At 45.0% G+C, this 26,025-nt stretch overlaps 1 protein-coding gene across 1 annotated transcript; it reads left to right on the forward strand.

The window, feature by feature from the left end:
- Window positions 1–14,256: 14,256 nt before the first annotated feature.
- On the forward strand, window positions 14,257–25,717 carry LSM10 (LSM10, U7 small nuclear RNA associated). Its single transcript, XM_040421908.1, has 2 exons — window positions 14,257–14,332; window positions 25,098–25,717. The coding sequence occupies exon 2, from the start codon at window positions 25,106–25,108 to the stop codon at window positions 25,469–25,471; it is 366 nt and encodes a 121-aa protein (XP_040277842.1). The 5' UTR covers window positions 14,257–14,332; window positions 25,098–25,105; the 3' UTR covers window positions 25,472–25,717.
- Window positions 25,718–26,025: the final 308 nt, after the last annotated feature.

Genomic DNA, 26,025 nt, shown 5'->3' on the forward strand with positions numbered 1-26,025 from the left:
AAGTTGGCATTTGACCAAGATATTTATCTCACCCAGCATGGGTATATGTAAAAAGACACCCCAAAACACATTCCTCAACTTCTCCTGAGTACGGGGATACCAGATGTGTGACACTTTTTTGCAGCCTAGGTGGGCAAAGGGGCCCACATTCCAAAGAGCACCTTTTGGATTTCATAGGTCATTTTTTACTGAATTTGATTTCAAACTCCTTACCACACATTTGGGCCCCTAGAATGCCAGGGCAGTATAACTACCCCACAAGTGACCCCATTTTGGAAAGAAGAGACCCCAAGGTATTCGCTGATGGGCATAGTGAGTTCATGGAAGTTTTTATTTTTTGTCACAAGTTAGTGGAATATGAGACTTTGTATGAAAAAAAAAAAAAAAAAAAAATCATCATTTTCCACTAACTTGTGACAAAAAATAAAAAATTCTAGGAACTCGCCATGCCCCTCACGGAATACCTTGGGGTGTCTTCTTTCCAAAATGGGGTCACTTGTGGGGTAGTTATACTGCCCTGGCATTCTAGGGGCCCAAATGTGTGGTAAGGAGTTTGAAATCAAATTCTGAAAAAAATGACCTGTCAAATCCGAAAGGTGCTCTTTGGAATATGGGCCCCTTTGCCCACCTAGGCTGCAAAAAAGTGTCACACATCTGGTATCTTCGTACTCAGGAGAAGGTGGGGAATGTGTTTTGGGGTGTCATTTTATATATACCCATGCTGGGTGAGATAAATATCTTGGTCAAATGCCAACTTTGTATAAAAAAATGGGAAAAGTTGTCTTTTGCCAAGATATTTCTCTCACCCAGCATGGGTATATATAAAATGACACCCCAAAACACATTCCCCACCTTCTCCTGAGTACGGAGATACCAGATGTGTGACACTTTTTTGCAGCCTAGGTGGGCAAAGGGGCCCATATTCCAAAGAGCACCTTTCGGATTTGACAGGTCATTTTTTTCAGAATTTGATTTCAAACTCCTTACCACACATTTGGGCCCCTAGAATGCCAGGGCAGTATAACTACCCCACAAGTGACCCCATTTTGGAAAGAAGAGACCCCAAGGTATTTCGTGATGGGCATAGTGAGTTCATAGAAGTTTTTATTTTTTGTCACAAGTTAGTGGAATATGAGACTTTGTAAGAAAAAAAAAAAAAATCATCATTTTCCGCTAACTTGTGACAAAAAATAAAAAGTTCTATGAACTCACTATGCCCATCAGCGAATACCTTAGGGTGTGTACTTTCCGAAATGGGGTCATTTGTGGGGTGTTTGTACTGTCTGGCCATTGTAGAACCTCGGAAATTCACATTTTTGTACCATAGTTTGTAAACGCTATAACTTTTACCCAAACCATTTTTTTTTTTACCCAAACATTTTTTTTTTATCAAAGACATGTAGAACTATAAATTTAGAGCAAAATTTCTATATGGATCTCGTTTTTTTTGCAAAATTTTACAACTGAAAGTGAAAAATGTCATTTTTTTGCAAAAAAATCGTTAAATTTCGATTAATAACAAAAAAAGTAAAAATGTCAGCAGCAATGAAATACCACCAAATGAAAGCTCTATTAGTGAGAAGAAAAGGAGGTAAAATTTATTTGGGTGGTAAGTTGCATGACCGAGCAATAAACGGTGAAAGTAGTGTAGGTCAGAAGTGTAAAAAGTGGCCTGGTCTTTCAGGGTGTTTAAGCACTGGGGGCTGAAGTGGTTAAAGAGACGCAGCTATCTATGTATGAAGTGTGATGTTTGCACAACTGATCTATTTAGTATAATATTTGAAGAACCTTCAGTCTTATAACCAAGACGTACATGTGTGGATTTAACTAAAGTTATTGTATATGAGCCTTGGATTCGATTTATAAAATCGTTCTAAGAACCGTCCAGGTTGACTATTGTCTGTACAATGTTTTTAATTTTTAATTATTGAGTATTGGCCAATACATATTGTGGTAGTATCTATGTATAGGGATTTTTAGGATAATAAATTAAAATTTTTGTTGCATCTGCGTGACCCTTGTATCTGTGAGTGCCGATCTAATTATTTAACCATATTCCATTCGGTAAACGGGGGCTTACACCTGATTGCGCACCTAGCCAGGATTCCCTACATTCAGTAGAGCCACCCTTTTCTGATTAACGCCTTAACTTCTATGTTTTGTTTCCTTTGCTAGGATTAAGTCAGCACTTGGAGGCAACTTCATCTCGATTCATAACAAGTTGTTGTGGTTGTGCAGATGTTCAGGACTCCAGGTCCGGTGAAGTACTCGGCCCTGAGGGTCCTGCCCATCTGCTAAAATCACAGAAGAAGGGGATAGGGATGGAAATGATCTTAACTATGGTAAACTGTAGCTTTAAGGCAGCCAGATTCTATTCTTTCTGTTTTTCATATAATGTTGCTGAAGAATTCTAACCTTGAGATAAGATGCTGTAAAAGTAGTAAGGAAGAAAAAATGCAGACAGGCAGTGAAGGACAAGCAAGCTAATGAAAGATGTAGACGGGCCCCCGCCCGATGGTTAACTGAACCTAGAGTAGTGAGCATGTAGGGAAATAAAGGGTGGCTGAAAGATAACATGCTCACAGAACAGGCAGAGGTCTGGCTGTGAGTAGTTAGGCAAGTGTATAGAAGAGGAGGAGTAGAGAGACAGAGAAAGTCGGGTTATGAATGTTATTAGGATAATGTTAAACTACCTCCCCAACAGAGAAAGGGAAAAGTAAGTCTGCCACCCTATAATGGTCCTGGGGGATGGACCAGCAGAGTTTGCGGGACCCAGAACCAAGATTGGAGAGAGTGTTGTGCTGTGTGTGGTACTCCTCGTCCACACCACATGAGAGGATTGTAGTCTTTGTTGACCATGCCCGGATCACTGTCCCCATAGACACCCATGTTTTTATGGATGGCTGGGGAGACAGTGAGGAGGACACAAAGACAGGTGAGGGGGAAAAGTCAGACCATGATTACGAAACAGGCAATCCAGTATCAGCTCTGCCCTTAAACACTTTAGCAGATTCACGTCCGCCCCAGTGATATCCCTCACTCTAGGGCATAAAGAAGTAGTCCAGTTTTTTATTGACAATGGAGCAGCCAAGACAGTTGTGCACAGCAAACATATCCTCCCCTGACTTTATCTCCTGATCTTGTGTAGGAGTGGATGGGAAGGTAGTACACTCCCGTTTTTTACAAAACCCATCCGTGTTAGATTTGCCCTTAACCAAGAAGTGCTTGCCTGTTTGCTGGTCAGTGATAACGTCCCCTGTTGCCTCCTGGGTGCAGACTTGCTTGCAAAAGTACATGCCAGCATCTCATGCCAGAAGGATGGTACTGTGAAACTCACAGGTGCCCTCAATGACCAGGAACTTTGTTTGTTGGCCGTTAGCGATAAAACTCCATGTTTGTGTCAGTACTCCAAGAAGATGAGAAGGAAGCGCTGCTTGCGGGAATGTTGGTACATCTGTCAGCTACTGGACCCACGAATCTACTTCCCAGGAAGATGCAGTATCTCTTGAGTATGGCACAGTCAGATGCCATATCTCAATCAGTCCGATTACCGGTTATCAAGGAGATTGTATCCCCTTCTAACACTCTTTTGTACCCTGTGAAAAAGAAAATTGAGAAGGGCAAAACCCACCCAGTACCAGATGGTACGTGACCTACGTGCTGTCAATGAAGCCAGTGTTTGTAACAGCCCCATTGTGCCCAATACACACACCTTGTTGGCTCAGGTTCCCACTACTCCTACCCACTTCACTGTGATTGTTTTGGCAAATGTTTTCTTTTCAGTACCACTACATTCAGACGGTAGTTGTTTGCCCTCACACATGAGGGTAAACAGGATACCTGGGTGGTATTTTTACAGAGAGCCCAGAACTCGCCCAGTCTGTATACTGCAGTCATGTCACAAGTTTTGTCAGATTGGAACTTACTACATCCAGAGGATGTGCTTCTGCAATATGTTGATAGGACACCCCTTTGCCCAGAAACATAAAGAATGCGCTGAGAACGTTTTTGGGCCTTGTTTCTTATTACAGACCTTGGATACGCAGGTTTGTTGCAGCCTCTTTATGACTGTTTGTCTTTTAGTCCATTCCACTTTATAAATGAGGTGGTAGATACTTTTTATGCCCTAAACCTGGCAATTTTATATTCCCCAGCACTGGGCCTATCAGATTATTACATATAGATTGCATTTTACAGAAGTAAATGGCCATGCCTCAGCGGTCCTCACCCAACTGCATGGCCAGTAACAACGCCCTGTGGCATATTATTCAGCCAGACTTGACCGTGCCCAGAGGTGCCTTTTCTGCGTCAGAGCTATAGCAGTTGTACAAGCCATGCATGATAAAAGCTCTGAGATGGTCCTGAACCACAAAGTGACAGTGCTTGCTCCTCATGCAAGTACAACCCAAAAATCTTTTTGTGGCCCACCATTTAAGAATGCAGTGTTCCATTTTGTTTCCTAACAATGTTACTGTCCAAAAGGTGTAAAACTTTGAATCCAGTAACCCTGTTGCCTCTGGAGCAAGGGGGGGAGGGAAGAGTTAGGGCACCTAAAAATCTTTTCTTCCAGATCCAGAGGAAGAGGCTCATGACTAGGTACTACACAGGTTGGGCAGTGGTGACTAAACATGACACTCTAAAAGCAAAGTCTTTACCACCAAACCCTGTCTGCCCAAGAAGCTGAGCTAAGGGCTCTGGAGATGGCTTGCAGATATGCAGATGGAAAAGCAGCCAACATTCACGCTGATTCCAGGTATAGCCCATGACATTTGGAAGCCAGAGACTTCCTGACTGTTTCAGGTAAACCCATCAAAATGGGGAAGCAGTGAGGTCTCTTATTGAAGCCCTCATGTCACCTACTTTGGTGGCGGTGATGAAAACAAAGGTTGCTGTAATGCAGACTCAGAGGAGGCAAAGGCCAAGGCAGATCAGGCGGCAATGCCTGCCAAATTGCCTAGGTAGACCCCTGCCTTAGTGGACACAGCTCAGGTCCCTGAAATAACTCCTGTCTCCCTGGAAGTTCTTAGGATCTTACAGAACCAGGCGGGGAAGGAGGAAAGGGACTAGTGGATCTAAAAAGGGGGAGACTGCAAATGAGGAAGGCCTAATACAGTTCCAAGGGAAACTCTGCCTTCCCAGCTCCCTCTAATCCACAATGGCACAGGCAACCCATGGAAAAGGTGCCTCCCCATAACCATTTGTCTCTCATGGCTTTCATCTTTGCTATTCCTGTAGGTTACCTTGGGGATCTATATAATGGCAACAAGCAGGTCCTACAACCTGACGCATACCTCCTTCCTTTGCGGTCAGGTAGTCTAAAACCAAGGTGTGTTGATTGGTGACAATGATTATCTTGTTCTGGACAATGTTAGAGGTGTTCATGAGTCTTAACACCTCCCATATCTGATCATCCAAAATAATCAGTTGCCACCACTAGCTTGTCCCACATCTGTATTACCATGAGCCCATCCTGCAATAGGTAAGGGTGCTTCCCTGTCTCTAGTTTTAGACTTAACCTTCTTCATGCCTGAGAAAAAGATAGTAGAGTTGGCCAGTTTAGTCAATTCAAAAAAATTGAGGGGCATGGCGAAATAGGGAATAGTGGCTGAACTCTCAGGACTGTGAGTACAGAACCAACAGTCCCTAAATTTTTCAAAGGTCATTCATCCCTCAATTTTTCAAAGGTCATTCAGTCCTTCAGACAGCACCTGATGGTGCCGTATCAAAGCATTGTCCCATTCATCATTCAGTGGACGAAACACTGCTGACACGCTCAGTGTCAGAGCCACTGTCAGCAGGAGGATCTTCATCCTGTGGTTCCAAGACTTTCTTGCAGTGAGAAGCGTGTATCCAGTTGGGTTTTCCTTTAACCTTTACAGCGGTGCGAGTGATCAACAGTACTTGAAAGGGATCATCGAATCTTGGATGTAGTCCTTTTCTCACATGCCTCTTTATCACCACCCAGTCTCCGGGCTGCAAGCTGTGAGTTCCTTCTACTAAGTCAGGATCTGTAAGCGAAGCAAACAGTTGTTTAAGAGTATGTTCAAGCCGTTTTGTGAGGGCCTGGACATACCCAGCGAGATTGTCATTGTTCATCTGTAACTGCTGGGGGAAGTACAACCCAAGCCTGGGAGCGCACCCAAACAAAATCTCAAAAGGAGACAGTCCTGTTTTTCGGTTGGGATTGGTCCTAACAGAATATAGGGTGAGGGGCAGGCATTCTGTCCAAGGTCTTTGGGTTTCCTGCATGGCTTTCTGGATCTTTAACTTCAATGTGCCGCTGCTTTGGGGATGGTAGGCCGTGTGAAATGCTTGAGTGACCCCTAGCACCTGCATGACCTGCCTCATTACTTATCGTGTGAAATGGGACCCCCTATCTGACTCAATGACTTTAGGAACACCGTACCTGCATATCAGTTCACTGACCAATTTCTTGGCGCTACTTGCATTTGCCTTTGCTACTGGGAAGGCTTCTAGCCATCCTGAAAAAAGATCAACACACGCAAGAACAAACTCATACACACCTACCTTAGGTAGCTGTATATTGTCTATCTGCAATCTCTGAAATGGGTAAAATGGCCTCGGGGTGTGCTTGCTTGGAGTCCTTACAACTTGACCGGGATTATTCAATACATAAATCATGCACCCTTGTACAAACCGAGCTGCTGCTACTGTGGAAAACCCTGGTGCAATCCAACCAGCATTTACAACACTTACCATAACCTTTAGACAGATGGGTAAGCCCATGGGCCTCATGTGCCATAGCAGGATACATTGGACAAGGTAAACAAGTCCTTTCTTTGTTTCTCCAGATTACTTGTTCATCAACCTTGGCCCCGTGCTTTGCCCAAAGTTCTTTTTCCTCAGGAGGGGCTTGATCAGTAATTTTCTGGCGCATACTTACAGACACTTTTTCAGGCTTCTTACCGGGGTGGGGACAGTCTTTACGAGCTGTAGTGCGGCTTGTTTGGCCGCTTTGTCAGCTGGATCGTTACCTTTTGCCTCCACCGTGGTGTGCCTTGTGTGTGCCTTGACCTTGATGATGGCAAGTTCCTCTGGTAACAACAAAGAGTTCATAAGTTCTAGTATAGAGTCTTTATTCTTTATAGGCTGGCCTGCAGATGTTAGGGAGTCCCTGGCCCGCCAAATAGGTCCAGTCATGTGCAATACCAAAAGCATACCATGAGTCTGTGTAGATGTTCACCTTCTTCCCCTTGGCCATTTTACACGCCTCAGTGAGTGCCTTCAACTCCGCCACTTGTGCTGACATATGAGGTGGAAGTGGTTCAGCTGTATCTACCTCGTGCTGTGTGACCACTGCATATCCAGTATGAAACCGGCCATCCTCTTCCCTGAACCTGCTTCCATCTACAAAATACTCAAAGTCAGGGTTAGAAAGAGGTTTTTCATGAACATGTTCAAAACCAGACGTTTCCTGCTGCATTAATAGTACGCAATCATGAGGGTCATGTTCAACAAGATCAGTTAAAAGTTCTGATACACCTCCCTCCCCCATTTCTAGATCTGTAATCGGTAACCGAGTATCAGGATTCAGAGTAGTACAACGTTTGAATGAGATGTTTGCATGCATGAGGAGTGCACACAGTAGTCTCAGTTGTCTGGCCATGGAAATATGTTTTGGTTGCACTTGAGTGAGAATGCCTTGAATGTCATGAGAAGTTTGAACAGTTACAGAGTAGTCCAGAACAATTTCAGAAGCTTTTTCAATCATGGCTTGCACTGCCGCTACTGCCTCTGGCAAAGTATAAAAGTTATTAACAGCTTCTTCTTTAAGATGAAAAGATCAGAAGACAGTCATAGAGGGGCTGCATTAACATAGATGCGTGCTGTATCCAGGGGTGGCAGTATGAGACAAAACCCCAAAATACTCTCAAGTTCTGTGCTCCTTTGGGCACCTGTATCTTTTCCACTGCCCCTTTTCGTTCGGGGGTGAGGTGACAGGCACTGTGTGACAGGCAGTGTCCAAGAAATATCACCTTGTCTTTACAAAACTGCAGTTTATGCCTAGAAGCTTTACACCCATTTTCTTGGGGGAAAAATAGGAGTGACAAAGTGGCAGCTTGATAGCTGGTCTTCATTTCAGCACACAAAAGTAAGTCATCGACATATTGCAATAAGACCACAGTTCCACGAGGGGACCAGTTGGCTAGGACAGACTGTAGGGCCCGACTGTACATGGTGGGCAAGTTCTAGGCCTCCTGGGGTAAAACAGTCCATGTATACTGGTTCCCCTTGAAAGTGAAAGCAAAAAGATGCTGACAATCTGGATGCAGAGGTACACTGAAAAATGCATTTGCCAGGTCAATTACAATGAAATAGGTAGCTATGGACAGAACTTGGGACAACAGAGTGTGCGGATTGGGCACTATTAGGGTTTGTAGGACTGTGACTTTGTTGACCTCTAGAAGATCATGGATCATTCGATATGTGACTAGCTGACCCTTAACGGCCTTCTTCTTCACTGGAAATAGGGGAGTGTTTGCCAGATACACAGTCTTGATGAGAACACCTGCTCGGAGAAAATCATCTATTTGGCTGGACACTGCTATTTCCTGAGCGTGACTCAATGGGTACTGTTTAACTTGCGGGGGCTGACACCCGGGCTTTAGAGACACCATCACAAGGAACACAGGTAATTTGCCTATGTCTGTCTTTAAGGTGGCCCAAAGGCTCTCGGGGACCTGGCTGAGCAGACTCTTTTCAGATTTTGTCCAATCAGGAAGATTTATTTCAGCCACCATTATAGAAGCCATCATTGGGCAGAGAACTTCTTCTGGGACTCTAAAGTCTACGTGACTAGTACCATCTGGGTGTAGATGAATACTAACCCAGAGCTCTTGGAGTACATCAGTTCCCAGAATAGGTTCAGGGAGATCATCCTTTACCAAAATTTTAGTGATAACAGTACTGTCTTTGATTTTTAGTTTGACTGGCTCAGACTCACGGACAAACGCGGTTTCCCCAGTGAAACCCATGGCTGGGACGTGGTATGGACTGAGTTGATAGGGTTTTAAAAAGTTCTGGTCAACAACTGTTTTGGCTGCCTCCGTGTCCAGGAATGGTACTGCCTTTTTATTTCCTAGGGATACCAGAATATGTATTTGGGGGCCCACGGACTCTACTTTTACAGGCAGAACCATCACGGGGGTACCAGTATAATAGTCTGAAGACGGGGGCGATTGTGGACTTAAAGGATAACTGTAGTATTATTATTTTTTTGGGAGTATTGGATTGTGGTGATTAATATCACCTTGGTGGCCCTATTTCAACTTTTCACTGTGTATTCAATTACCCCTTAATTCCACATTTTTGTTCCCTGTACTGCCTATTTTTACCTGTGCTTAAAATAGGGTTGCTAGGCATGGTCCGTCTATCTGTTGATAGACGGAGCACGCAGCGTGCAGGCTCACATTACTGACAGCCAGGGACTGTAAGTAAATGATTAAAGCCAGATCCTCCCCAGCAGCTGATAAAAGTGCCTGGGCTGTGTGCACTTCTCTCTGTCCCTGTGCTTGGCAGACGCTCCCTCACTCAGCAGAGCTAGAGAATGCAGAGTTGGAGCAGCGCACAACAGGGAAGGGAGATTTGCCATCTGCTCAGTGTATAAATGAAAGCAACATGTGGTAAGAGGACCCCTTTGTGCTGCAGGAGATTAAACCTTTAGGGGGGAGGGCTCTGGTTACTGACACTTTTGAGGGGCTATTATTACTGGCTAGTGCATGTGAAGAGCTCAATGCATTGTGGGTAGTCAGGGGAAGGCAGGATTAGCCTCAGGGTGAGGGCAGTGGCGGCCATCTTAACTGAGTAGTGAAATTGCAGTTTTATGCAGACTGGTTGCTAAGGCCTGAATCTTATTAAATATGGGGTAAGTCAGTCTAATAGTAACCGATTCTGAAATATCATGTTATTAGTAACTACATATATGAAAATTGAAATTAAGGTCTAAATGTGACAGTTATCCTTTAATTGGTCACCGTTGTCTCTAGGTTTCCTGGGAGCCCTGCAATCTCTCTTCATGTGACCTGTATTGCCGCAATTGTAACATTTAAAATCACGTTTGGGTTTGGGACCGATGCCCTGCCCCATGTATTTAACCGGAGTAGGGTTTTTCTTCATGTCTAGTTCTAACCCTTTGGCTGCAGCAATTCATTGGGTTAAAGGGGTCACACGTCATTCAGGTTTACAAGCTTTCAGCTTAGCCTGGAGGGTGGGTTGAAGCCCCTCCATGAATGCACATGTCAACAGTTTTTTCCCATGTTTACAGCTTGATCCCAACCTATGTCGATCCAGATAGTCCTTAGTCCTGCAGCATAAGTCTCTACAGTCTCCTGAGGACCCTGTACTACGTCTTTAAGACTTCGGGAATTTCTTCCTCCCTTGTAAAAACAAGTTCAGTCCCAGATTGTAAAGTCTTGACCCAGTCTCTAATCATAATATCCATGGGGACATTTCTGTGTTCGTTCATATAGTCATTCACCATTTGATGTTGTGACTCGCCCATCTTCAGCAACATCAGATCCTTCAAGTCAGTCCACATAGCCCCAAAAGTCTCCTGTATCTGTTGCAGAGTCCTAGAAGTAGGCATAGGTCTCGTCAGAGGGTCGGGCAGTCGGGTTTCAAAGTCTGAGTTGGTCTTTCGGACTCCAGGGGTGGTACTCAGTCAAATTCAGGTTCCTATTTCTGACTGGTCTCTCCAATGACCTGTCCGGAGGGTCCTGAGGTTGTATCAGGTCCTCCTCCCGTCGCCCCCCTGTTGTGGGTCTGGGTAGGAGTCTTGTCTTAGAACAAAGTAGAGTCTTACAGGTCTGTGGGGTTGGGGGGCACCACAGGCTCAGCACGCATTCGCCCAGTCTGGATTCTGATTGCCACAGACATTACAAATCCATCCCTCTGGCCCATTCCCTCTTGGAGTTCTAGGGGCAGTTGGATATGGGGAGGTTGTTTGTCAGCGTCATTGTCTTTTGATTTCTGAGTATACAACAGTCTACCTCTGACTACTTCTCCTCGCCACCCCTCAGTTTCAACTTCCCCTGCCACTTTAACCCAGGTATTAACTACTGCTTAACATCCATGGTCCTTTATCCAACCACAATGTGTCCTTCTGAATCTTTCCCAAGCATCCACATTCAAATTTCCATCCTTCATTCCTACCTTCTTCAACACCCTGTCAATATTTTTCAAACCTTCTTTTTCTTCCCTCTCTTCGCCTAAAGTCTTAGCTGTTTTGTAACCCTCTGCTATAATGAAATTGTTCCCCATTTTGTATGTCGATCTTTTTCCACAGAAAGTTAAACAATTAATCAGACGTCTATTTTCCCTCAGTTTCCTCAGAATTTCCCCACTATATTTACCTAGTGTATTCTGTTACTGAGTTTCTTAACAAACCAAAATCTCGCAAACCGGACATTGGAGTCCAAGGACTTTGATTACCCTCCCTGTAATTCTCCAGGATTTTCCACATACAATAAAGAACAAATAAGGGATATACCAAAACTCCCAAAACTAAACTAAAGACTTCCCAATTGAAACTGTCCATCTCTTAGGTCTCAAAATCCAACAATCACAGTCATTTTCAGGTTCTTACCAAAAATAGGCTCAACTATAAAAGGACTTATACGTACATTCAATCACCAGATCCTCGAACCGGACAAACGACTCAGGGAGACACAGATATAGTGTAAGATAAAGTCTCTTACCTTTTAGCGCTATTTCTTATGTCTGCAAATCCCGGACCGGAACGTCTAATTTGTCGGAGACCAGATGAAGTGTCCTTTAGTTGAGCCCCACGTTGGGCGCCAAGATATTGTTAGGGAAATATCCCTTTACCTATGATTGTTGGAATCCAAATTAAAAAGAGATCTGAGCGCTCGGCAAACTGACACAAGCATTGGAAATAGTTGTATCTGATTTATTTTTTAATTCAAAGACAAGCTCACAATAATATATGCTTCAAACAGAAAAAAAAACATCACATGACAAACATGACATTTGCCTTTATAAGATATAGATCATACGTAGGTTTCCATTCCTCTCTCCTCGTCCTGAGGCTCAGACAGATAGCTCTGCTTGAGAGGAAACTGTGGGGTGGGGGTGGGTTCTATTACACACATAAACTGACTTTTTGACCTTGTTTTTAGCTTTATTATTATCTGTCGTTTAACCCTGCAAGCTCCATTTAGGACTTGACCTAAATCTCCCATATACACAAGATGGAGGATATGTTTATAGAAAATGGATTCTCATCCCTCACTGTGCAGCTAGCCTCCCACAATTTCATAAAGTGACATGTGACTCACGTGGAAACATTCTGTGGCATTTTCATAGATACAACATGTGATCATGCCCGGAGAGATACTTCACATTTGTTCCAGGCAGATCTCCTTGTCAGAAGCACAAATGGTTTGGGTTTTCTTTTGTGAGGGGAGAATTTTTTTAAGGGATCCAATCCAATGCTGTCTCCACTTCCTGGATCCGGCTCGACACACAGGAAATACCTGCTCAGCCAACCATGGGTGACCACTGCAGTCCAAGCCATAACCTCCATGTCAAGCCCGGACCAAGAAGTAAATAGTCCCTTGTCTCTGCAGAGCATTGCATCCCAGTGCATCCAAAGATTCCAGTCTCCACACAGCACTGTTCTAGTCCCTGCAGAGCATTCTATGCACCTAGGCCCCCCGATCCCTACAGAGCATATGACCCCAGTGCAACCAGTCTCTGAACAGCATTGCATCCCTGTTTACCCAGAGTCCATAGTCCCTGCAGAGCATTACATGCAAGTACGGCCAAAGTCCCCAAGCTCCACGGAGTATTCCATTCCAGTGTAACCAAAGTTCCCAGTCTCTGCAGAACATTGCATCCCAGCGCACCTGGAGTCCATTCAGGGTATTATTTATTTTATGCACTTATATAGCTCTGCTCTTTACAGACATTAGCATCACTCTGTCCCCAATGGGGCTCACAATCTAAGTTCCCTATCAGTATGTCTTTGGAGTGTGGAAAGAAACCGGAGTACCTGGAAGCAACCCACGTAAACACAGGAAGAACATACAAACTCCATGTAGATGTTGTCCTTAGACTACATTCACACAACCAAATTGCGGTCCGCAATGCACGGGCACCGACTGTAGGGCCGCCATATGCGCATGCAGGACTATTTCACTTGAATGGGGTCCGTGATCTGCATGCACTACTTATTTGCGGTGCGGAGGCACGGACAGAAAACCCACAGAAGCACTCTGAAGAGCTTCTGTGGGGTTCCGTGCCTCACCTTCCGGATTGCGGACCCAGCAATCCATGAAGATAATTGCATCCCTGGACACTTAGGCTGAGTTCACACATTGCACCCACAGTCCCCATTTTATGCAGAGCATTGCATCCCAGGAAACTCAGTCCCCAGTCCATGCAGAGCATTGTATCCCTGGACATCCCCAGTCCATGCAGAGCATTGCATCCCTGGACACTCACAGACCCCAGTCCATGCAGAACATTGCATCCCCGGACACTCACAGACCCCAGTCCATGCAGAACATTGCATCCCCGGACACTCACAGACCCCAGTCCATGCAGAACATTGCATCCCTGGACATCCACAGTCCCCAATTAATGCAGAGCATTGCATCTCAGGCCACCCACAGTCCCCAGTCCATGAAGTGCATTGTATCCCAGGACATCCACATACCCAGTCCATGCAGAGCATTACATCTTGGGGCACCCACAGTGCAGAGTCCATGAAGAGCATTGCATCCCTGGACACTCACAGAGTCTCCAGTCCATGAAGAGCATTGCATCCCTGGGTACCCACAGTCCCCAATCCATGAAGAGCACTGCATCCCTGGACACTCACAGTCTCCAGTCCATGCAGAGCATTGAATCCTGGGGCTCCCACAGTGCAGAGTCCATGAAGAGCATTGCATCCCAGAGCACCCATAGTCCCCAGTCCATGCAGAACGTTGCATCTCTGGGCACTCAGTCCATGCAGAACATTGCATCCCTGGGCACCCACAGTCCCCATTTCATGTAGAGCATTGCATCCCAGGACACTCACAGTCCCCAATCCATGCAGAGCATTACATCCCTGGACACCCATAGTAACCAGTCTATGCAGAGCATTGCGCCGCTAGCACACCCCTGTTGATGACAGTCCACCCAAAAAGCCACATGCTGTCTACTAGAAAACTTCCTAGCATTCTGACTCTGCCCCTCCCACAGGAAAGTCTGGTCACATGGACGTGACGTCATCGGAGCTGCTATAGGCGTGTACTGAATGCCTACCGTGGTCGGCCGGTGCGGAGAGCAGTGTGCACCGGGCAGGGTAAGAGGGTGCCCCGGGTCCAGCGGGTAGTTCGTGTGGCATTGGCACGCTGACTTCTATCAGCTTCAACGTGACCGGAGTGCTGAAGCCCTGTCTCCACAATGGCGGGGTGCATGACTCCAGAGGACACTAGCACGTGGTCTGAGGATAGCTACTTACCGCTTCTGGGGCTTTATGTCCTGCACGGCTGAAACTATGTGTGAGCTGTGCCAATGTGTGCTGCCCGAACGTACCCTGCTGTGCATGCCAGTGTTCACACCTGATTTGAAATACGCCTAAGGGACTGTTGACACCACGTTTACCACATGGACAGAGGATGTTAAAGCATAGTACACTGCCATCCTGCAGAGTCCAGCAAAGCATAGGACCCCTCTGGTGCCACTGTATGGCATCCTTATGTGGGTTTTTCCTCCCTGTCTTCCCGGAGCCATAACTTCTGTTCCCATAGCTGTATGAAGGCTTGTTTTTTTGCGGGACAAGTTGCACTTTCTAATGACATTTAAAGGGAGTCTTTCACCTAAACTGACCATTATAGAACACTAACACCATGATCTGCATTATAGTCCCCATATTGGAATGCTACTTACCGTATAGCTGTCCGTCGCTTATTCTCGCTAAAAAACACTTTTATTGAATATGTTAATTAGGTTCTGAAGGTGCCCAGGGGCTGCTTTCAAGCGGCCGGTGCCCAGGCCCCTCGTCGCTTTTCATATGAAACCCCTCCCGTTTCACCTTTGTGGCCCGCCCTAAGTTCTTCAGAAATCCAGCGCCAGTGCCGTTCACAAGATTCGCCGCGCCTGCGCGCTTCATTCCCCATTGTGGGCAGAGGTACAAGAGCGTTTAATGCGCATGTGCCGGAATAGGGAATGAAGTGCGCAGGCGCGGCGAATCTTGTGAGCGGTGCTGGATTTCTGAAGAACCTAGGGCGGGCCAGAGGGGTAAAAGGGGAGGGGTTTCATATGTAAAGCGACGAGGGGCCTGGGCACCTTCAGAAGCTAATTAACATATTGAATAAAAGTGTTTTTTAGCGAAAATTAGCGACGGACAGCTATACGGTAAGTAGCATTCCAATATGGGGACTATAATGCAGATCATGGTGTTCTATAATGGTCAGTTTAGGTGAAAGACTCCATTTAATATGGCATACAACGTAGAGGGAAGCTGGAAGCTTTTTTTTTTATTACTTTTATTTTAACCCCTTCAGGGCATCCCCCATACATGTACCGTTCCATAGCCGCCTGGTTTCTGCTTTTTTACACAGCTGAGACTCGTGGATAATGTCTATGATAGCTGATAACGACTATTGCAGACGTTTAACCCCTCAGATGCCATGGTCAAAAGTGACCATGGCATCTGAGAGGTGAAAATGCAGGAGATTAATGCTCCTGCGCTAGTAACAGCTTGCCCTTGCTTTTCCAATTCCACCCCATTTGGATTTTTTTTTTTTTTTTCAGCTTCCCTTTAAATTATATGCAATATTAAAATTGCACCATAAAGTATAACTTGTCCTGCAAAAAAACAAGCCCTCATACTGCTATGTGAACGGAAAAAGAAACCCCTGCTGATCAGCTGTTCAAGAAGGCAGAGACGCTCCTGTGAGTGCTGCAGCCTTCCCTCAGCTTTCCCTAGGCCGGTGACGTTTTGATCATCATAGAAGAAGCTTAGCCCCTAGAAGTGAATGGGGAGCTGTGAGCAGGGAGGAGGTGGGAGCACCACTGCCTTCTCAAATCAGCTGTTCATCCTGAGGATAGGTCATCAGTATTAAAATGTTGAGAAACTCTTAACACTTTGTGACAGAAAAAGCTCAATATTGTTAATAGAGACCAACTGAAAAAAAAATGTGTAGCCCAAAATGAGTAAAATGCAATCACTGCCCCCGAAGGTGTACATAGCCTTTAAAGAGTCTTCTTATCAAAGCTCTTACTGAGCGTTTCTAAGGCTACTTTCACACTTGCTGCAGAATGATCCGGCAGGCAGTTCCGTCGCCGGAACTGCCTGCCAGATCCGGAAAAAAGGAAGGCCAATGGATGGCATTAGTAAGACTGATCAGGATCCTGATCACTCAAAAAAATGCATCGACATGCCGGATCCGTCTTTCCGGTGTCATCCGGCAAAACGGATCCGGCATTTTTTTTTTTTCCGGTCTGCGCATGGAAGGACGGATCTAGTATTTTTACCTATGGTAAAAAATGCAGAATCCTGCATTCAGGCAAGTCTTCAGTTTTTTTGCCGGAGATAAAACCGCTACGGTTTTCTCTTTTGCCTGATCAGTCAAAATGACTGAACTGAAGACATCCTGATGCATCCTGAACGGATTACTCTCCATTCAGAATGCATAGGGATATACCTGATCAGTTATTTTCCGGCATTGAGCCCTTTCGAAAAGAAAACCGCTAGGAGAGCCTGTGTTCAGCGTTTTACTGAGCGCGGAAGATGGCTGTGTGACGAGTCAGATGGGCAGTGCTAGTTAGAGCCTCTGTCTGTTACACCTCCAGTAGTGAAGGCTGATCCTCCTCAGCAATGCTGTTAGAGCTGTGCTAAGAAGATTCTTCAAACCGTCTTTCCCTAATGAAGTATATTACAAAAATGTTTACTATCCCTGTCCCTACACGATATTAAAAAGAAACTGAAATGACAGTTAGGCATCATGCACACGACCGTTGTTGTGTTCCGTGTCCGTTCCGTTTTCCGTGATTTTCTGCGGACCCATTTACTTTCAATGGGTCCATTGAAAACTCTGAAAATGCACCGTTTGTCATCCGTATTTTTTTCACGGACAACGGTTCGCGGACCCATTCAAGTCAATGGGTCCGTGAAAAAACACGGAGGCACACAAGATTGTCATCTGCGTCCGTGATCTGTGTCCGTTTTTTTCCTTTAATTTTCAAGGCAAACTTGACCGATTTTATATATTTATTTTTTTCACTTTTTATGTCTGGTGATCCTCTAAAAATCTAGGAAGACACATGGAAACAAAAACGGATCACGGAACAACGGAACCCCGTTTTGCGGACCGTGAAAAAATACTGTTGTGTGCATGAGGCCTTAAACTTTCACACTGCTATTTGGATTTGGGGGGTACTATGTCTCCTTGGGGAGAGAGCGCCTTAGTCGGCGTGAGGGGCCTTATAGGCCATACATGCTCCTCTGGAATTCTGGGAAGAAAGGGATGCAAATGAGCTCTTAACAAGCTCTGCCTAAGCCTTGAGACAGGACTCTGATATTAAATAAGCCAGCACCTCGTCTGCAGACAGCTGTTTCGGGGCGATTGCCCCTCTACTGCTATTAGCTTACATTGCACTGCATTGTAATCCCTATTTGCTGTTTTCGGAGTCTATTTCGGATCAAACATCTGAAGTCAATTCGCATAATACTTAGTTTGAATACTGTACAGACCGAGCGCTCCTTACAGTATTAGAATGTATTGGCTCCTATGAGCCGAGGTTATTGCTTCGCGAGACTTCGGGTAATAACTTCATAAATCAATTTCTACTGTAAAAGAAAAAACATTTCCCGTACTCTGGTTCGGTTTCAAGGTGCCACTACTGTTTTTTTTTTACAGTAGAAATTGATTTATGAAGTTATGCGAAGTCTCGCGAGACTTTGCGAAGTAATAACTTCGGCTCATAGGAGCCAATACATTCTAATACTGTAAGGAGCGCTCGGTCTGTACAGTATTCAAATAAAGTATTATGCAAATCGACTTCAGATGTTTGATCCGAAATCGACTCGCTCATCTCTAAAAACAGCAAATAGGGATTACAATGCAGTGCAATGTAAGCTAATAGCGCTTTCTCCGTACAGTATTCAAACTAAGTATTATGCGAATAGACTTCGGATGTTTCATCCGAAGTCTATTTGCTTAACCCAACTGTTATCCTAAGGAGCCCTGCCATCTGCAGGCTTACATAGGAACTGCAGCTCTGATGCGAGGTTTCTTCAGAGAGACCCAGCTCATCAGTGCTACCATGTGGCTTCCCCACTTGCCTCCTGGAGGAGTCATTCCAGGCCCAGAAGTGTTTTCAGACATGAAGAAGGACATGTTTTATAATTTACGGAACAGCCACACAGATCCGCCCAAAATGCGGATGTTTGCATAGGAAAGAATGAGTCACAATGTGTGCAAAAAATATGGATGGCATACTGAACTAAAATCCGGTTATGTGCATGAGCCCTTAGGGATGAGCGAATTCCTCATTGGCAAGAATTCTTCACTTGTGAGAGGCTGTCCTCACAGGTGAAGAAGCAACCACCTGCCTGGTAGGGCTCATGCACACAAACGTATTTTTCATTTGAATCAGATCCATTCCGTGTGGTGTCCCGATCCACACCGTCTGCAAAATTATATGACCTGTCCTATTCTTGTTCGCATTACGGACAAGGATAGGACTGTTCTGTTCCCCAAAATGCGGAACACACACGGCGGAGTGCAAAACAGCCAATGGTCATGTGCATGAGCCCTTAAAAGGAGTGTGTCGGCACTTTTACATGTCTCAAATTGCTTACACTGCAGTGCTGCATTGCTGACACTTTAGCTGTTAGCCAGCCCAGTATCGCATCACCGCCGGGCCTGGCATGCCTCGTACAACTACATGCACGGTGGGCAGCGGCATCGATGAACAGACTGCACGTGTGCCGCTAACTGGTGTAAAAAGTGGCGCATGTGCAGTCATTGATGCCACTGCCCGCAGTTGGTATTGTACACCCATGCCGGGACCCAGCGGTGATGTGACACTGGGCTGGCTAACAGATAAACAGGGGGAGGAGCTCTAGTCATTTGTGCAGTCGGGGAAGCAGATGCACTGCCAATACATGTAGCCTGTGGTGCAATAGCCAGATTACTGTTGAGCAGAGTTGGATTTTGTGCGATTCAGGGGTCGCAGTCGTGGCACACATGAACATGATTGGAAACATACTGTATTTGAAGGGAATCTGTCAGCTCTGTTTCACTAACCATTGCCGTTCTGGTGACACGGGCAGCATTTTGCACATACCTTTATCTTCATCGGTGCAACCGCATTGTCCCAGAATAACAACTTTATTAGGCGTAAGGTGCCCAGTGGCAGGTCTCTCTTTCTTCGTCTGACATCACCCAGGCCAGATCTTTGTGCAGACTGTGTGCTTCCTGGCCTGCGCATGCACTGCCATCTACCAGCTGAGGACATTAGGCAGATGTTGGATGATCTGAAATATTAGCAACAATAGAAGAATTTGGGTGAAGGGCAGATACTTTTTCATAGCACTGTAGTTACTGTAGGTTTATTACAAAGACGTTTCTACACCATGTGCTTAGATATATATTTTTTTCTATTTCTGAGTTTTCCAATTTGAGTTGGTCTTGGAAATTTCAATTTGTACAGTCATTTCACCAGCAAGTAATAACAGAAGTAAGAAAAAAGGAAGTAGGAAAAGAAAAATGCGAGAGTAAACTGTAACTCCTAGAAATATGTGACCTATCAAGAAATGGTCATGTTTTCAAGATGAAATCTTCACTTCCTCTTGTTACCTCAGAAGATACTTCTCAGAAACGATAAAGGAAGAGAAAACCATACCCTGCCTGTAATGACCAAAAGGACATGAAGAGGACATTACGTAACCATATGGACAATATTTATAACGTGTAGATAACTGGGAAGAATTTAAAGCCATGTGTCACCATGATCAACCCCGGTAAACTAGGCATACCTCGGTATGGGTGATCAAGGTAAATACATTAGCCCTCTATTGCTGCAAGTGGATATATTATTGCAGTGTTATTAAGTAGTACTTTTATTTTTATGCAAATGAGGTAATTGGAGCAGCGAGGGGGTTGGCCTAGCCGCTCGGAGCACTGCTTCACCACCTCCTCTCCTCCGTTACCACTCCCCCTCATGGCCTGATTGACCAGACCTGGCATCCTTATTGTTTAGATGAATTGCCCTGAAATCTTGCTCCAAGAAGACTTCATCAGCATGTGCATGGAAGGCTTTCCCTGCTGAGACCTGCACTATGGTGGTGCTTACACAATACTGATCTCAGTGGGCAGAGCCTCCGGAGACAAGAGAAGGTTCTTCCTGCTGAGATCTGCACTGTGCAAGTGCTGATGATGTCAACCTCCTCCCAAAAGGGAAGACTCTTGGCTTCACGTTTAGATTAGTGAAGCTGAGCTTCTGGGAGAAGACTAACGTCTTTGCGCTTGTGCAGTGCAGATCTTAGCAGGGATAGCCCCCCTGAGATCACCTGCGCGTGTGTCGATGAAGTCTTGCCTGGGCAAGGTTTCAGGACCAGGCATCTAAACAATCAGGCCATGAGGGGAAGTGGGGAGAGGAGGAAGGGAAGCTGTGCCCCAAAAGACTTAGGCCAGTGATGGCTAACCTCCGGCAGTCCACTGTGGTGAAACTAAGGCCTAGTTCACGCGTTTTTTTTTTTTTGCGGGTGTACGGGCCGTTTTTTAGTGTTCCGTATACGGAACCATTCATTTCAATGGTTCCGCAAAAAAAACTGAATGTGTTCCGTATGCATTCCGTTTCCGTTTTTCCGTTCCGTTGAAAGATAGAACATGTCCTATATTTGGCCGCAAATCACGTTCCGTGGTTCCATTAAAGTCAATGGGTCCGCAAAAAAAAACGGAACACATACGGAAATGCATCCGTATGTCTTCCGTATCTGTTCTGTTTTTGCTGAACCATCTATTGAAAATGTTATGCCCAACCCAATTTTTTCTATGTAATTACTGTATATGCCATACGGAAAAATGGAACGGAAACACAACACAACAGATCCGTGAAAAAAGGACCGCAAAACACTGAAAAAGCCATACGTTCGTGTGAACTAGGCCTAAGACTCCCAGCATGCTCTATTCATTTCTATGGAGTTCTGAGAACAGCCAAGCAAGTGTGCATCTTGGGAGTTGTAGTTTTACCACAGCTGGAGTGCCGGAGGTTAGCCATCACGGGCTTCGGCCAACCCCTCAGTACTCCAATCTCCTCATTTGCATAAAAGTAATAATATGCTGCAATGGGACATCAGTTTGCTGCGAGAGAGGGATAATTGTATTCCTCATGATCAACCCTACCCTGTTATGGCTACTTTATATGGGTTGATCATGGAGACAGAAGCTGTTTAATATGGAAGCTATTGACCAGCAGGTTTAAATGCTGACATGCTTCATTATGAATGAATGCTGTGGCAATCCATACATATCATAATTTGCTGACTGGGGGTCTTTTTTTTTTTTTTTTATAGTTTCTAACACATGAGCTGTGCCACTCTTGGATTATTAACTGGTTAACTGAGTAGGGACCAGGATGGCGCTGAGGTTATTCAGTAAAAAAAAAAAAAAATCATTTACAGTGAATGTTCACATCCAAGTAGACCATTTCTTAGTGTTCATCTTATATTGGGATTGCTCCCTTTAGAGCACTGGTGCACAAGCTGCGGCCAGTGATTGCATTCTTTGTTGCTCTCGTGTATTTTTCATTTCAGAGTCTAGAGGCCCACAGCTCAGAGGCTGGCAAGTACTAATGGTATGCAGTGTAACCATCTCTCCCATATAGCAAGAACAAAAAAAAGCTGGTATGGCAAAATAGTGAGCACACCTTACATAGAACACAAGTAAATCAGGGGTTATCAGACCCCTAATGAAGCCAGGTTAACTGGCGATGCGCGTTGGATGCTTCACCCTCCCCCTTCCTGGATCACAGAGGTTTTGTATGGCAGGATTATTATAGACATTTTTTCTTGTATCATACACTAATGATATTTTGCTATTGTATGGCATTTTCATTATATTTTTATTCAGTTTAAGGTATTATACTGTGGTTACCTAGAGGTGTCGTTATATATTTTTAGACTCTGTGGATGGGTGCCTTACATGGCAGCCCTCCTATGTGTCAGTTTGTTTTCATGTTTTTCCTGTACGTGAATTTTTATTTTGTGATTTAACCCCTTCCCGACACATGACGTAATAGTACGTTATGGCAGCAGTATGTATCCTCCAGCATTGCTGTAATTAACCCCTTCTATGCTGCAGTCAGTGCTGACCACGGCATAGAAAGTAATTGCAATGGGTGAGGGAGCCCATCGGGTCCCCACGCTGCTGTGGCGGGGACCCGATTGGTGAGAAGGCAGCCCGATCCCATGCACAAGCTTGCAAGGCATCGGGACCTGCCTTCTACAGGGGCAGAGGAGATCCAGCCCCAGGCTGGGTCTCCTATGCAACCTGATGGTGTATTACACAGAGTAATACACTAACAGGCAATGCATTACAATACAGATGTTTTGTAATGCATTGCAGAGGGGCGCAGACCCCCAAAAGTTGAAGTCCCATAGTGGGACAGAAAGTGTTTTTAATAAAAAAGAAAGTTTCAAGTAAAAAAAGAAACGCCCCTTTCCCCTGATTTTATAATTAAAAAAAAAAAAAAAAGAAAAACATTCATCAGGGCTCCAGATTGCAACCAAAATGGTCGCCAATGCAACTTTGAATTTCAAAATGTGCCTAGACCCTCCGCTGCTCTGCCGCTTTAAAAAGAAAGGTCTTACATCCAGCAGACACACAGCAATCCAGTAACAGAGCTCCGTACAGTACAGAGCTCTGTTATTAGTAAGGAGGCTGCTGATTTGTCAGTATCAGCGTGCTGCCGTACCATTGGCTGCTCCTCTCACGCCCCAACACAGCAGCTTGTTTTTCAGTTATGAAAGCGGGGAGTGCGCTCACTGCCGACTACTCCATAGACAAGGGGCAACTAAAGTAGACGAGTTTTTCCGGTTATGCTACGCACGGAGGTGAGCATTCTGCCTACACTGCCCCATGTGCTGAGGGTGCCCTGTGCCCCCCCATGTAAGGGGTAAGTGGTGGAGAAGAGAGGGCAATGATGGTGGACAGCTGCAGTGCACACAGCCACACACAGAATGCCGAGTAACTCTGGGCTTTGTCTCCTCACACTAGCAGATGAAACTGATTCCATAGCTGGTTTACGCAATTCTGTCCCAGGGCCTGGTGCACTTTATGGCCTCATGCACACCACCGTGCTGTTTTTTTGCGGTCTGCAAACCGCGGATCCGCAAAGAAACTGAAGCCGTCCGTGTTGCCTTCAGCAATTAACGGAAAAGGCGCCGGCAATATAAATGCCTATTCTTGTCCGCAAAGCACGGACAAGAATAGGACATGTTACATTTTTTTTAGCAGGGCCGCGGAACGGAGCCACGGATGCGGACAGCACATGGAGTGTTGTCCGCATCTTTTGCGGCCCCACTGAAGTGAATGGGTCCGCATCCGAGCCGCCAAAACGGCTGCTCGGATAAGACCCAAACAACGGTCGTGTGCGTGAGGCCTTAGTCTGTGTGCTAAATAAAAAGAAAGGAATGCACTGTTGCCAGCACGACCAACCATCATAGTGTAGTGCAGAATTTCAAATCGTGACGGTAAATGGGGTTGCATTGCAACCCTACAGTTGTGAGAATTATTGGGGCTGTCATGACTATGTGCAGGTCCCAAAATGACCCCTCTCACTAGTGACATTGCTGTGTTGCTACACTGTGATCTCTGGCCATGTGATGTTTGTCACGGCCAAAGGCCCCAAACGTAGCTCCCGGCCTGACCTCCCAGCGCTGCCGGGGGTCACATAGCATTATATTGATTTATGATGCTATGTAACCCTTACAGTTCTGGAATGTATTGGATAACAGTGACATAATGCTGTCCGTGTTATCCAATACATTCCAGAACTGTAAAGGTTACATAGCATCATAAATCAACTAAACCGAAACAGCTGTCTGCAGATGAGATGCTGGCTTATTTAATATCCACGTCATGTCTCAAGGCTTATTTTAAGAGCTGAACATTGACTTATAGGATAGCTGCCATACATCTGATGGCATTAGAGGTAGAGCTTGTTAAGAGTCCATTTGCATCCCTTCCCTCCCAGAATTCCAGAGGAGCATGTATGGCCTATAAGTCTCCTCACACTGATTAAGGTGCTCTCTCCCTAAGGAGAGTTAGTTTCCCCCCTTGATCATAAATCAGTGTAATGCTATGTTATTCCCCTCAGCGCTGGGAGGTCAGGCCGGGTGCTGTGTTGCGGACTCGCTGCGGGAGTAAAGCTCGTCTGCAAGGGGCCAAAGTCACCATGTAGCCCCAGGCTTATCTAACCTGTGGTTGTGTAATAAATGGCCATTTGGGACAACCACTTTACACCCCTCCCTTTTTATTTTTTTGCACCTAGTCCATCCTTTTTGTATGCACTCCCCCCCCCCTCCTGTATCGGTGATCGCTGCAAACCGCAGGTCAATTCATATAGTGTACTGTATTGTATGCCAGATGCTACCATTCATCCCATTATAGTCAATGGGGATCCGGTGGTGAACAGGCCACTCTGCCAGGTTTCGGACAGACAAATACAGTTTTTATTGTCTGCCCGACAGCCAGCGTTTATGCTGGAAGACCCCGTTGGATTCAGAAATGCAACTTTGAATGGGGAAAAGCAGCCTCAAAAATGCTTAAAATAAATTATTGGGAATGGGTAGGAGTCATTCACACCACAAAAAACTCCCTGTTTTCAGCTGCTGATTACATTACTGATCTGCCACTGACCTTTCTGCTGTGTGTAGCCTCAAGCTGAATTCACATGCTGCAGTTTTTTATCGATATTTCTTTCTTTACAAATCTGCATCGAATATGCTGCAAATCCATGTGTATGCACCCCATTTAAACATGTTGGCTAATGTATTTTTATGTGGTTTGATATTCAATATACATTGAGATTAACAAGTTAATGTTATTTTGCAGGTGCCACCATGGAGATCACTCACTCAGTGAAGGAGAGGACAATTGCTGAAAACAGCCTCATAATCCTCTTGCAAGGGTTACATGGACTGGTCACCACTGTTGACCTACGAAATGAAAGCTCTGCCAGGGGGACTATCATAAATGTGGATGCGTTTATGAATATTCGCCTGCAAAAGGTTATTTACACAGATCGCCATGGTCAGGAGGCCAAACTAGATGAATTGTTTGTTACTGGGCGCAATGTGAGGTATGTTCATATCCCTGAGGAAGTTGATATAATCCATACAATTGAAGAACAGCTGAAGAAGATACAAAACATCCGTGGGTTTGGTTCAAAGGGAAGAAAAGAATTTGCCCCGAAAAAGTTCAAGTGAACCTCCATCACAAAGGGAATGAACTTTTTTTTTTTTTTTTTTTTTTTTTTCTTCCTTGTCCCGACAAGTACATGTCATAAAACTTTTTCATTACATTTATGAAATGTCAATCAAAAACAGATATTCCCTTGAACAAGTAGCACATATCCCCAAAAAAACTTTTGGGACACCTTCTTTGTGACTTTAGGCACGTTCCATTGACTTCTAATGCATTTGGTCTTATGAGGAATAAAAGTTTAGGTCTCATTTTTATTGAGGTGTAAGGTCAGTTCTGACACCTTATCGTTTTCTGTTACCTGTATGACAGGCTTTAGGCATATTCTAGTCCCCGTTTCATAGAAATTCCAACCAAGGTTGCTTCATAATTTGTACATTTATTATGAGGAGCATTTACATTGTCCAGTCACCTCCATTTCTTTAATCTAGAGACTGTGATGGATCTAAGGTAGAAACGTCTCAAGAGTCGATGTGCAGTGGAGCTCTACTTGGAGTTTGAAGCTTTTTAAATCTTTCCACCTCACTTGCACTTGGTGCCGTCATTTGCAAGAAACATG

The sequence above is a fragment of the Bufo bufo genome, chromosome 3 (genome assembly GCF_905171765.1).
Source record: "Bufo bufo chromosome 3, aBufBuf1.1, whole genome shotgun sequence".
Lineage (NCBI taxonomy): Eukaryota > Metazoa > Chordata > Amphibia > Anura > Bufonidae > Bufo > Bufo bufo.